Source organism: Bolinopsis microptera, chromosome 3, assembly GCF_026151205.1.
Source record: "Bolinopsis microptera isolate Bmic1 chromosome 3, MBARI_Bmic_1.0, whole genome shotgun sequence".
Taxonomy (NCBI): Eukaryota; Metazoa; Ctenophora; class Tentaculata; order Lobata; family Bolinopsidae; genus Bolinopsis; species Bolinopsis microptera.
This window is the reverse complement of record NC_087074.1, coordinates 8,341,767-8,354,452: the sequence shown is the minus strand read 5'-3', so window position 1 is coordinate 8,354,452 and position 12,686 is coordinate 8,341,767. Positions and strand designations below refer to the sequence as shown.

The 12,686-nt window shown below is 39.6% G+C and overlaps 3 protein-coding genes across 3 annotated transcripts in view; all 3 read right to left on the bottom strand.

Annotated features, from left to right (window-relative positions):
* Window positions 1-207: 207 nt before the first annotated feature.
* On the bottom strand, window positions 208-1,896 carry LOC134812258 (AP-4 complex subunit sigma-1-like). Its single transcript, XM_063819534.1, has 4 exons — window positions 1,764-1,896; window positions 1,480-1,640; window positions 1,198-1,368; window positions 208-577 (listed from the first exon to the last, which is right to left on the bottom strand). The coding sequence occupies exons 1-3, from the start codon at window positions 1,890-1,892 to the stop codon at window positions 1,215-1,217; spliced, it is 444 nt and encodes a 147-aa protein (XP_063675604.1). The 5' UTR covers window positions 1,893-1,896; the 3' UTR covers window positions 208-577; window positions 1,198-1,214.
* Window positions 1,897-2,119: 223 nt separating this feature from the next.
* LOC134812257 (uncharacterized) lies at window positions 2,120-4,176 on the bottom strand. Its single transcript, XM_063819533.1, has 5 exons — window positions 4,065-4,176; window positions 3,788-3,948; window positions 3,233-3,329; window positions 2,945-3,075; window positions 2,120-2,759 (listed from the first exon to the last, which is right to left on the bottom strand). Exons 1-5 carry the CDS (start codon window positions 4,171-4,173, stop codon window positions 2,715-2,717), a joined length of 543 nt encoding a protein of 180 aa, XP_063675603.1. The 5' UTR covers window positions 4,174-4,176; the 3' UTR covers window positions 2,120-2,714.
* Window positions 4,177-4,585: 409 nt separating this feature from the next.
* Window positions 4,586-12,686, bottom strand: part of LOC134812255 (sorting nexin-12-like) — a 73,769-nt gene continuing 65,668 nt past the window's right edge. Inside the window, exons 3-6 of the mRNA XM_063819530.1 lie at window positions 6,544-6,639; window positions 6,068-6,131; window positions 5,484-5,612; window positions 4,586-5,263 (exon numbers count right to left, since the gene is read on the bottom strand). Of these exons, the coding sequence (XP_063675600.1) occupies window positions 5,226-5,263; window positions 5,484-5,612; window positions 6,068-6,131; window positions 6,544-6,639 (327 nt within the window). The 3' untranslated portion in view covers window positions 4,586-5,225. The remainder of the gene's footprint in view (window positions 5,264-5,483; window positions 5,613-6,067; window positions 6,132-6,543; window positions 6,640-12,686) is intronic.

Here is a 12,686-nt window from a genome sequence, read left to right as displayed (position 1 = left end):
AGGTTAGCTGCACAGTGCACAGATTATCTCCTCGTCATTTCGGGTGAGATTTTTGGATCGATTAAATTCTTAAAGCATTTCTTTTCACTTTCATTTTAATTTTCAGTTTAAATCACATTCAGGTTTCAGATCGAGTGATATTCATATCGATATCAGATCTACTCGATCATTAATCGCTGACCGTCGGAAACAAATGAAACATCTAGCTCTTGGAGATCAAGGGTCGGACCTTGATCAATGTTCAAACTGAATAATAACAATTACAACACAGCACAGCTGTTAACATGACACATTTCCACAATCGAATGAAAGCTCCTCTTTGGAAACCAGTATGTTTATTCTATTTTTCGCATTGCATAACCAAAACAATCTTCACCAATTCTGACAAGCTATATACCAAAGTGTCCTCTCTTGATGATATAAGGGCCAGACGCGTGTTCTTTGAAAATCGTTCTTGAAACATAAAGTTGATACGCGACTGGTGTTCTAGAAGTTTTATAATAACTTGTGTTGATCGTCTTCAACGAGCTTCATAACAATGCAATTGCGGTTCACTGCAGTACTTACTACTTAGCGCCTGAAAAGAAATTTAAATTAATGTTACATGATTGAAGTTGAAGCGATTTCGCTTGAAACCATCTTAGAAAGATTGGACCATTATGCCAACATGTAATACATTTTCTCAGTTATTGATTGATGATCGCCCTATTCAATTTACCGTGGACAGAGGTGTTGCAGCTAAAGAGTCTTTGTGGTCTACAGTAACTGTAATTATATACCGCGGTTGTAAAGTCTAGTCTGGTGCAACACCGGTCCTATCTCAAGTGCATGTTCGTCACAGTTACGATATATAAATTTATTGTTGAAATGAAATCAGTGTTTTGTTTGTAAATAATTGTCGAACTTCTGTCTAAAAGTAAACTGTAATAGCTAAAGCTATATATTTCTTTATAGTTCATCACTCATCAGGTAATTATAAAATTGGATGCACAAATCACGGAGAAATCATGCAAATAAGCGGAGCATTAAGCAATGAAACGGAGAAGATGGGAGCTCGACAAAATTAGGACATATTGATTTTGAATATGCGATTTCGTGCATTGACAAACCGTGCACAGCATCAAAATGTCTCCAACATCGTTGGTGGGTAATCAAATGAAGTTAAATCACGATGTCTACAATCTCACTCAAACTGACCTATCCAGCTCAATTTATCAGCTGACTTTATCAACAGTTTTGTCGAGGATAGCAATGGGGGCCAGTACCCGTGATCTGTTAGACTCTGTTACAAAACCGTTAACAACTATCTCGTCTAGAATCATGTGAGCTCGGTCCACATTGTGCATCAGATCCAGTTCACATACGTTGCTGAAATATTAATTAATTAAATGTAAATTGGGACTTGGAAATGCCCATCATTACTTTACACAGGACCAATAAAATGTTCATTTAGATGATACATATATTAGGATAGTTTACCTAAAGTATGAGTTGAGAGTTTCAACAAGGTTGTGAATAAAGGCAAAGTGAGCCATGACATTGTCATCAGGGGAGACTCCGAGTACGAAAAACAAGGACGCGTACTGTCTGAATATTATCCTCACTTCTTCACTCCCATCCATTGTCAAGAAGTGGGGGCACTGAAATTATATTCAGATTTAAGTTCATCATTCTTTAACTGAATAGCAATCTTGAAATAGTGAAATGTTTCGTATATCTACTGAGACTTTATAAAACTTGCATAAAAACTTTGTTAAACCGACCTGGCTGGGGCTGTTTCGTTTCAAGCAGTCGTGAAGAATGGACCTAGGGTCAGGTAGGGGGCGAGTAGTGTAACTCCTGGACACTCGCACTGCACCCGTCTTGTTGCAAACTAACAGAAACTCTATCATCCTATAGTTAAATAATTCATGTTGTCAGTAATTAATTTAAATTAATAACTGTCTCATTCAAATTTCATTTAGCAATTGATCAGGAAATTTGTCTGCAGTTCTTAGATCTCAAATTCCTGATAAAATACCTTTATCAATATTCAATATCATGTTGGGACAGTTTTCAAATATGGCACGGTTGAATTGCTCAACGAATAATCAAGAGTTTTGAAGTAAAAACAACAGTATACGTTCAATCATATAATTCTACATAAATGAGTGACATTACAAATTTGTACATAAAATTTTAATTCCAGCTAGAATAGTTAAGAAATCATACAAACAGGCGTTATATATTAGTAAAACTAAAAATCATAAAACATAAAATCAAACAACTGAGGGCTATTAGGGCTATCAAGGCATGCAAAATTAGAGTAAAAATTGGCTAAATAAGTTGGCAGGTTTTTAACACTTTCACCATACCAAAATTTGACCAACAAGTTGTTAGCCGAAGATATCATAGGCGGTAATTTTAATATCGAGTAAAATATAGTTACAAATCCCCAAAGTTATACGCGAGTTCTCATCTCGACTTCCGCAATAAATTGTAATAATAGTTGTTAAAAAAAGTTTAGAGCACAATTGAAAATGTTTAAGATATCTGATAAAATGATCTAGCATCTACTCCTATAACTATGCCCCAACTATAATCTAGTCTAGGGACTCTACACATAATCCACATGTGATAATTAGAACCAGATCCAAAGATGTCATTTCAGGACTTCAGTTGCTGCATGTCAGCCCCGGGAAATCTTCAGAAGCTTCTGAAGGGTATTCCTCTATCTATTTGTCTTTGCGTTGATGATTCTTGAAAACTTCTCTCTGAACCTGAAATAACGATTATTACTTTAGGGGTTTTCAATATTAAACAGAAACGTGTTTGATTTCGCACACGTTTGCCACATGTTATACCCATAACTGAGGTTAACCATTATGGCTTACTTCAATAGTTACTATTAAATGTAGCAGTGGCTCCAAAATCAAACAGATTGCGAGCATGTAATATTCCTTACTTCATGGTGGAGATCTTGGAAGAGTCCGAAGAAGAAGCAGTACTCGAAGAAAACAAAGAAAGGAGCAGTGAGAAAGGCCTGGAGAAGGCTGTCGAAGAGAGCTGGACGTCTACCTTCAAACTTTCCGTGCCCTGAAGATGTTTATTTAGTGCTACTGGGTTAAACAGTGGGCCATATTTATATATATCCTAAAAATCCTGATTTTGCCACCGAAAAGATTTGAAGGCAACTGCAAATAGCTGCAAAGGCGACCAAATTCGGACAAATAAAGTGAGATATGAGTATTACCAACGAATTGAGCGACCCAGGAGACCACGTGAATCCCTACAAGCCACATCCACTTATCCTCACAGTCAGCGTTCCAATACTCGTGTGCCCCGTATGCCTGGTGAAGTGGTGAAATCTTTCTTGTCACTTACTGTCAATTCTATCAGTTTTCAGTCGTGATTTGGACGCTTCATATACTGTACAACAAGGTTATTCATCTTTGTCATATTATCTCCTTGGTTAAATCAAAGTAAGAATATTACTATACAAAACAGATCATGTTTTTTATTGTCAATATCCCATATTAATTATTAATGTTTTTAGGAACAATTTCCACAGAATGAACAGAAAGTACAGTAATAAACCGACTTTTATTACTATACTCTTTGTTGTCCATCGTAAATTAGCTAATGCGAGACTTAATGTCAGCGTTGGAATGCTCAGTCCTACCATCAATATGAACAATAAAATGACCAATAATGAAATCAGACAGGAAGGGTATAATGTCAGTAAAAAAAGTTGACCGCACAGCCAGTAGCAACAATAATTTTCTGTGGAACTAACTATTTGACTCACCATTCCAGAGAGTATAGGTAAAGTTATAAGTCCGACGGCAGGGAAAAGGTAGATGTAGTAGAGAATGTAGATAAGAGTAGCAAGATAAGATACAGTAATATCTAGAGTGAAGTCTGAGACCGTTACTGTCGTTATGTCGATAGGGGCCAACATTGCCATACCTGAGAAGAGAGGATTGAAAAACAATTATTACAATAAAATATACACCAGATTTTCTGTCTTCGAACAATTTGGTTGACAGTGAATTCCGTATTACAATATATATATTATATCCCACCTGTCCAAAGAAGAAGGGGCACACAGACAGCGTGGATGAGTTTGTTGATAGCATCGCTGTGATAACTTCCGTAGAATATCAGCTCCTTCTTCAAAGTTTCAGACGTCATGACCTTCCTATTACAGGTTCAAATTGTTACACAGAAATAATGTGCTATTGCAACTTTGGAAAATCAATATCAAAAGATACTGCTGCCTGAGAAAAGGCATATGTTAACATCCCATAATTTCTTTGTTATGAAATCAGTTATGACGATTTTAAGGTTTCTTAATCACTTTTGGTTATCAACGCAGTGGCGAAACGTTGCATGTTGGCGCCCCTCCCCTTTTAGCGCCCCTCTCTAAAATTTGTTTAAAAAAGTTTTGATAGTACTGAAGTTAAGTTTTTCAAAATTGTCCCACATTCAAACGACTACAGCGGGGTCAGCGGGGTCAGCGGGGCCCTTCGTTACGCCACTGTATCAGTGTTTGTCATTCACATAAGAACTTTGACCATACAGTAAACATAGAAATTTCGACCAATTATATTACTATATTAGTACAAATTATTTAAGCAAACTTTACATTTAAACACAAAATTACTCGCCATTCAACCAACTTATTAAAAAATAAGCTGGCTTTAAGCATTGTTAAAGCTCCCGTTAAAGCTTCTTTCACAGTATGGAAGTTAATGTTTGAATAATCTTCACATAAAAGAAGAAAGTATAAGAAGTTGATATCTTAATTGAAACCATTTTAAAATTGACAGTCATTTATTTTTAGCAACATATCACAGACAAAAACGCACAATGACTATTGCATATTCATTTAAATTCGATCAGATCTAAATTTATCAAAAAAAACATTCTTTGCAGAGCGTCATTATATAAACCTACGTCCCTAGAACAAGACTTTAATAGTGATACAATATTAGGAAGACAATGTTCAATCCACATTCCAAATGTACATCAGACACAGTATACATAATGTTTACAATGGAAATGTTTAGTTTGGAATGTTTAGAATGGAGAAAGCATCCACTCAGTCTTTGTAAGTCCCCTACAAGTAGCTCTACTTGGTTCCCCAAACATTCCTCTACCTCGAGAAGTCTTAAAGAAGTCCCCGACCACACCCTCGTCCCCAGATATGCCGCAGGTTCACAACAAGGAAGACTCCTAGAATTTCAATGAGTCCTCACTTTTCCAGGAACGTAGTTTTTGTCTGAAAACAAATATTTAAAACTCTCTTTTTTTTAGCGGCTTCGGAATTCATGTTGCACGAGTTCACGGAGCATGGTGGATGGGATCTCAGTTCATCATCAACCATCGTTAGAATGTAACATGACATGCATCTATCAAACCGAAGTTATGTTAAAACCGCACGTGTTCAGAAAAAGACAAAAAATATGATCTAAACGAATGATTATGGTTAAGAAACTTACCAATCATTGGCTCCGTGAGGAACATGTGCAAGCATTTCTCGTTTTGTGCCAAAGGATGTCCAGCAATCTTATTGATGAACCCCTCAATTCCTTGCCTCCGGTCTTCGATAAAATCTTCCTCGAATATACCTGAAATTTCCATATCTTAATAAGTTTTAGCGACGAGTTAGCACTCAGACGAATGCAAAGGATACGAGATGCTAACAATACTATATTTCAAATGGATACAACGTGTAATGCATTGCTATATTTATTAACCACACAATGCACTCAAGCCAGTCAATCACGGAACACAATGTGTGACCATTCGCGTAAGTAGATTCTAAATTCTACATATGCGCGCGCACCAAGATACGTGAAATTGCGCGAAAACAGGGGTCCTTTCATTTTAAACGAAAAACAAAAACTAGCAATACAACAATCAAAATATGGAATGTGAAACAGGATTCTTAAAATGCTTGTTGTGTTTAAATATTTGTAACTCGGATCAATCCTTTTAAGCTAGTTAATTAGTTGCAAATAGGTAGATGGCCGCCTAAATGATGATGACAGACAACAAATGCTCATATTTTATCCTAACTTACCGTCATCCCCTCTGAATGGAAGAAGTCTCTTTATAGCTTTTCCTGGCAGAGCGGGAACGATTATCTGAGAATATACTAAGATAACATTACAGCTACACGTATGATGAGATCAATCGTTTAATTTGGACCTATAGCCTTTGTATCGTTGCAATTATCTATGCATACTGTTATAGCGTATCCATATCAGATTACATGAGATCATATAATAATTATATTGTTACTTTATCGACCATAAGCCCTAAAGTCACTTTGGGCCGGGAACCTCTACTTCCCTGATGTTAATTTTTAATTCAAAATATACAGTTTGGCTGGCAACATGCCAAAGAGTCGAATGGTCTGCACTGAGTAAAGGAGAGCATCTCTGGATTAAAATAATTAAATGTTTCATCACCAAAGTTTTTAAAAATAGAATAAGTTTGAGTTTCATAAAAAAGGGGCAAATCGTGGTCAAGAAAACATAAGATTGTAATACCGACCTTGCTTTCTTTCTCTAGCTCAGATCTTAACCACTCAAAGTCACTGTATCTCCTCCTGACAGAACATTCTTGAACCCGGAATATCGGCAGATTGGTCTGAAATGGGTTATATTATATACAACAGGGTGAACAATAGGTTGCTATCAGGATAACAATGAACTGTGTGGAGGTGCCTGGTGTATGTGCGGAACATTAGTACATACAGTATAGTGAAAGGAACTGTATTTGTATGATTATAGAAATCCTGTTAAAGGTCTTCTAGAGTCAAAACAATATGATTACGAACTGATCAAGTATTAATTGTGAGGTTAAGATTATCAAACTGAGTAAAGATATGACACGTCACACGTGTACTGTGTGTAAATTACACAGCTCGAATAGCACTACACAGCTCAAAAGTCAAATAGCACAGCTCAAATAGCACCGAACTTGTAATAACAATCAGTATATGAAATAATCTCTAGACACAATCAGTTTCTAGCTCACAGCTCCTAATCAGGGAAGCGGAAGTATCGATTCCGTGCTTATCATGTTTTATGATCGAATCAGACTGTGTATTGTATTACAAAGTGTCTTGAGTGGGGAGGCGGTTATGACAAACAGTCCCAGAAAACACGTACACACTCAATTACGCTATTAATCAATCACATTTGTATTTTTTGTAAATGGCTAGAAATTGAAAGGTTTGATAGCCTAAATAAGCAGCCTATATTCTGTTCTGTTTGTTTTGGCCAAAATAGTCACAGTACTTTTAACGTGATTTCAGACATTCCCAAACAAAGAGCACAAATATGTGAAATAATATGGGGGGGGGGGGGGGGGGGGGTCCAACCCGATCAATTCCGATCATTCCGATCCCGATTTTGGCCTCATCAACCCTCATATCGGAAAAATCGGGAAAATTTAAATCTTCCCTCTGAGGTTTCTAGGCGATATAGGTAGCTATTTCTGTACTTAAATATGACAAGAAATCGATTGGTGGTGGTCCCAGAACCCCAAAACGGTATCTTGTTCCAAACAAGAATCGTTTCGTCCGAAAAACAACACAATGTCGTACCAACTCTTGTTTGACAGAAACATCTACCCCGGTCCACAATTGAAAGAGGTACGGTTGGTAATAACAATCGTAACAAATAGCGAACGCTTTAGTAACTTTTGATTTAAATTGTCTCCACAATTTGTAACAGGCTATCTGCAGAAATGGGTAGCACGGTTAATGACTATGGTCCTTTCTCAAACTTCCAATCCTCAGTTAGATACAAAGAATAGTCTACACAATTTTCAATAACATTAAAAGGGATGAAAATCACTTTATTTATCAAAATCTTTATTTATCATGTAACAACTTTTCCATAGTACTGGAGAGTAAAACTCTGTTAAACAAAAAAATTCTCGGGCACATTTTGAGTCAGTAACTGTAACATGTCAATATGTTACAGACTCAAATGCGTTTAAAAACATTTTAGTAACAATAAATTGTGTAAACTGATGAGGAGGAGGAGGAGGACTGAGGAGAAGGAGGACTGAGGAGGACAGAGGAGGAAGACTGAGGAGGACCAGGACGAGCACTAGGAGGATGAGGACGAGGACTAGGAGGATGAGGACGAGGACTAAGGACGATGAGGACGAGGACTAAGGACGAGGAGGAGGACGACTGAGGAGGAGGACTGATTAGGAGGAGGACTGATTAGGAGGAGAAGGAAGAGAAGAAGGAGGAGGAGGATGAGGAAGAGAAATGAGGAGGAGGAGGAAAAGGAGGAAGACTGAGGAGAAAGAGGAGGACCGAGGAGGCCTGAGGAGGAGGAGGACTGAAGAGGAGAGGGAGGACTGAGGAAGAGGAGCAGGATTGGTGTGGAGGAAGACGAGAAGGAGGAGGACGAGAGCGAGGACGAGGAGGAAGACTGAGGAGGAGGACTGTTAAAAAGGAGAAGGACGAGGACTGAGGAGGAGGACTGAGGATGAGGAGAAGGAGGACTGGGGGAGGACTAAGGACGAGGAGGACTGAGGAGGAGGACTGAGGATGAGGAGGAGGAGAAGGAGGACTAGGGAGGACTGAGGAAGAGGAGGACTTAGGGAGGACTGAGGAGGAGGAGGACTGAGGAGGATGATGAGGAGGAGGACTGAGGATGAGGAGGAGGAGAAAGAGGACTGGGGGAGGACTGATGAGGAGGAGGACTGGGGGAGGACTGAGGAGCAGGAGGAGAAGGAGGAGAAGGAGGAAAAGGATGAGAGGGAGGAGGAGGACTGAGGAGGAGGAGGAGGACTTAGGAGTAGGAGGAGAAGAAGGAGAAGGAGGACTGGCGAGGAGGAGGACTGACGAGGAGGAGAAGGACTGCGGAGGAGGAGGAGGACTGAGGAGAAGGAGGAGGAGGAGGACTGACGAGTAGGAGGAAGAGGAGGACTGAGGAGGAACAAGATGACGACTGAAGAGGATGAGGAGGATGAGAAGGAGGACTGGGGGAGGACTGAGGAAGAGGAGGACTTGGGGAGGAGGATGAGGACGATGAGACTGATGAGGACTGAGGAGGAAGACTGAGGAGGATGAGGACGAGGACTAAGGACGAGGACTAGGAGGATGAGGACAAGGGCTAATGAAGAGGAGGAGGACGACTGAGGAGGAGGACTGATTAGGAGGAGAAGGAAGAGGAGAAGGAGGAGGATGAGGAGGAGGACTGAGGAGGAGGAGGAGGATGAGGAGGATGAGGACTGAGGAGGAATACTGAAGAGGACGAGGACTAAGGACGAGGAGGAGGCGGAGGACGACTGAGGAGGAGGAATGATTAGGAGGAGAAGAAAGAGGAGAAGGAGGAGGAGGAGTAGGAGGAGGAGGAGAAGGAGGAGGATTAGGACTGGGGGAGGACTGAGGAGGAGGATAAGGAGGAGGAGGACTAAGGACGAGGATGAGGACGAGGACGATTATGAGGAGGACAGAGGATGAGGACTGATGAGGAGGAGAAGGAGGAGGAGGATGAGGAGGAGAAATAGGAGGAGGACTGGGGGAGGACTCAGGAGGAAGAGGATGATGACTGAGGAGGAGGATGAGGACTGAGGAGGAGGACTCAGGAGGTGGACTCAGGAGGTGGAGGAGGATGAGAAGGACTCAGGAGGAGGAGGACGACTATGAGGAGGACTAAGGAGAACTGATGGGGAGGAGAAGGAGGATCAGGAGGAGAAATGAGGATGAGGAGGAGGAGAAGGAGAAGGAGAAGGAGGAGGACTGGGAGTAGGACTGAGGAGGAGAAGGGGATTGAGGAGGAGGGTGAGGAGGACTGAGGAGAAGGACGAGGACGAGGACGAGGAGTCAGGAAGAGGACTGAAGAGGACTGAGGAGGAGAAGGACTCAGGAGGAGGAAGACTTAGGAGGAGGAGGACATCTAAATGTTTTGTCTGTTTTTGTCCGCCCTACTTTTTGTCCGTTTTGAAAATACAGGGTACCGAACGGACACAAAACATGATCCCCCAGCCAAGCATGTGTTACGATACAAATGTACTTGACTATACATTTAAGGTGCAGTGTACTAGTGATATTATGGTATGTTTAAAGACCGGACCACAAAATATAACCCTAGTGTTGTACTAATACATAATAACAAGTAACAGGGATAAAATTAATGAGCAGAAACAATCAATCTCACGTCAAGAGGCCAAAGCACTCGGGTCTGGGAGTACATGACAACTCCAACTAGTAGTGAGCATACTAGCCCCTGCAGTGGAAAAACACATAAAACATACTATTGGAATGTCCAATTAGTTCGTTTTCTCATAACAATATAGCATATGTAGGGGTTTTTTATCACTTCCTCACTTCTGAGAGGTTTTAGAGATCGATTCTCTAAAATTTTTCAATTTTCCGATTTTTCCGATTTTTCCGATTCCGATTTTGGCCTCATCAACCCTCATATCGGACATCGGGTTGGACCCCCCCCCCCCCCCCCCCCCCCCCCAATAATATAGAATACAATATTATATCAATTAAGATAATAAGATAATGATCTAAGCATGAGCAGCTACTAACAATTGGGTTAATACTACATCATAACCACCAGGGTACATTGGTCATAATATATATCGTCGTGGTTTTTTCATGAGGGCGAATGTGAAAGATAATGGCCCTTAAAGTTTTAAAATTGACGTTTTTGTGTGACATTCGCCCTTCCAAAATGGCGAAAGTCAAACATTCGCCACATATTGCACGTAGAGTAGATAGAGTCCGTTAGTGTGACATTCGACCACTATTATCAAACGCTCAATGTATAACATTCGGCGTTTTTTGAAACCTCGAAAATAACATTCGCCCTTTGAAAATCTAAACTTAATACGACAGAGCTTCAAACTGTTTGGGATGTTATAGACCTTTATTAGACATATGTTTTTTAAGCCATAGTGAAATTTGACATTCGCCCTTTTGATAAAACCACCACGATAATATGTCATACCCCACATTCAAAGAATCCGTAATTAACTTGGCGCTCCAATTATTATGTTAAATAAAGAATGGTTAATAATCATTATATTGCATAATATTACAATTCACAACAATTACCTTTGGAACCGTCAAAACGCTCGCATAATCATAAATTACTAAATTACTTCGTCCACCAGATATGTAATTACGGATTACAAAAGGAGGATGCTTATAAGAAGGAATCACGGTGCCCAACTCAATACTGCAGCTGTGGGAGCATAAAATATGAGTAAAGGTTCCCTGGGTCTTGTGAATAATTATTACCCTGGCTCGTGAGCCGTATATTAATTTGACTCTTTACCCACCCTCAGACCACTTAATTATCTAAATGCTAATTAGGCAAGAAAAACGGAGCTGTATAGAAATAGCAGCCATTGTCAGATTGAAACCTGCTGTTTAATATTCAACAGAAAGTAGATCAGTTACGAGGGTCCGGGTGAGAGTCTTCTTATTCTTAGTGGCTGGCTGGAGGCATGAGCAGATATACGGTGTTGTGATTGGATAGATCGTAAAACCACGTGGTAAGGGTCTTGGCACAATCAGCTAGCACAGTTCCAGTCCTCATTTCTCATTAGCTCAGTTCAGTTAAACCGCTAAATATTTCGGTTGTTGTAAACATGTAAATTAAGTCTAAAGACACGAAACAAAAGACAGGAAAGATCGTAAGAGAATGGCGACTTCCTGCTTCCTTATCTTCTTAGCAGTGGAGATAATCAGAAATACTGCTGCTAATCAAGGTAATTGTTTTTTCAAATTAAGCCAACATCAAATATTTGCTAATAATTACTATCGGTAATTACCAATCATTTATTAATAAAAACGTTATTTTAATGGGTTATCAGTTATGTCATGGACCATGTTTTGCAGATTTTGTATTACACACAGTTATGTTTTTAAGTATTTTAAAGCCGTAAACTCTTAAAATTTTCAAAGAAAATTGTTCCAAAAGACAACAAACACGACAGTAAAATGTTCAACACATGAAATATTTTATAAAATATGTGTAGACTGGTAAATGTCACTAAAACTGTACATGTTATAGGTTGGATACCAGTACGACCTGGTGAGGTTCTGGACTACGATTTGGAATCCTTCCCTCTACGGGTATATGGCCCCCAGAATATAGGTGGCCCCCAAAATATAGGTCATGTTAGTGGATACAGTTCTAACCAAGATAAGCGATATTAATGGGATCTGTTACTGCTAGGTTGGAGTAAAACATGTAACTTATGTTTCTGGATAAAAATTTTGGACCTACATGAGGTATTTTGGTATATTTGGTCATGACAGCGAAAGATTTAAACGATGTTGTCATTTTCTAGAGGGGTAAATATGGCGAAAAATTGTCATGACAAAAATCTGTCCAACACATGCCATTAAGACTACTGGTATGAGTATAAGTATTATTTTAAGCTATCTTTTCATCGAGACATCTGCAAACTGACAATTTGGAAAAAAGTTATGGCCACCACAATTTTACGGGCCCCCAGAATATAGGTCTATACGACCCCCAGAATATAGGTTGGTCAAAAACCCTGAACATGCCCAAAACCATGCTTTGGGATGCTCTACTTGTAGCTACTAGTCTACTGAACCCACATATCAAGTTTTATCAAAATTGGATAAAAATTGGCCGAGTTATGGGATAAAAACAAAAACCATATGCCCATATTTGGGC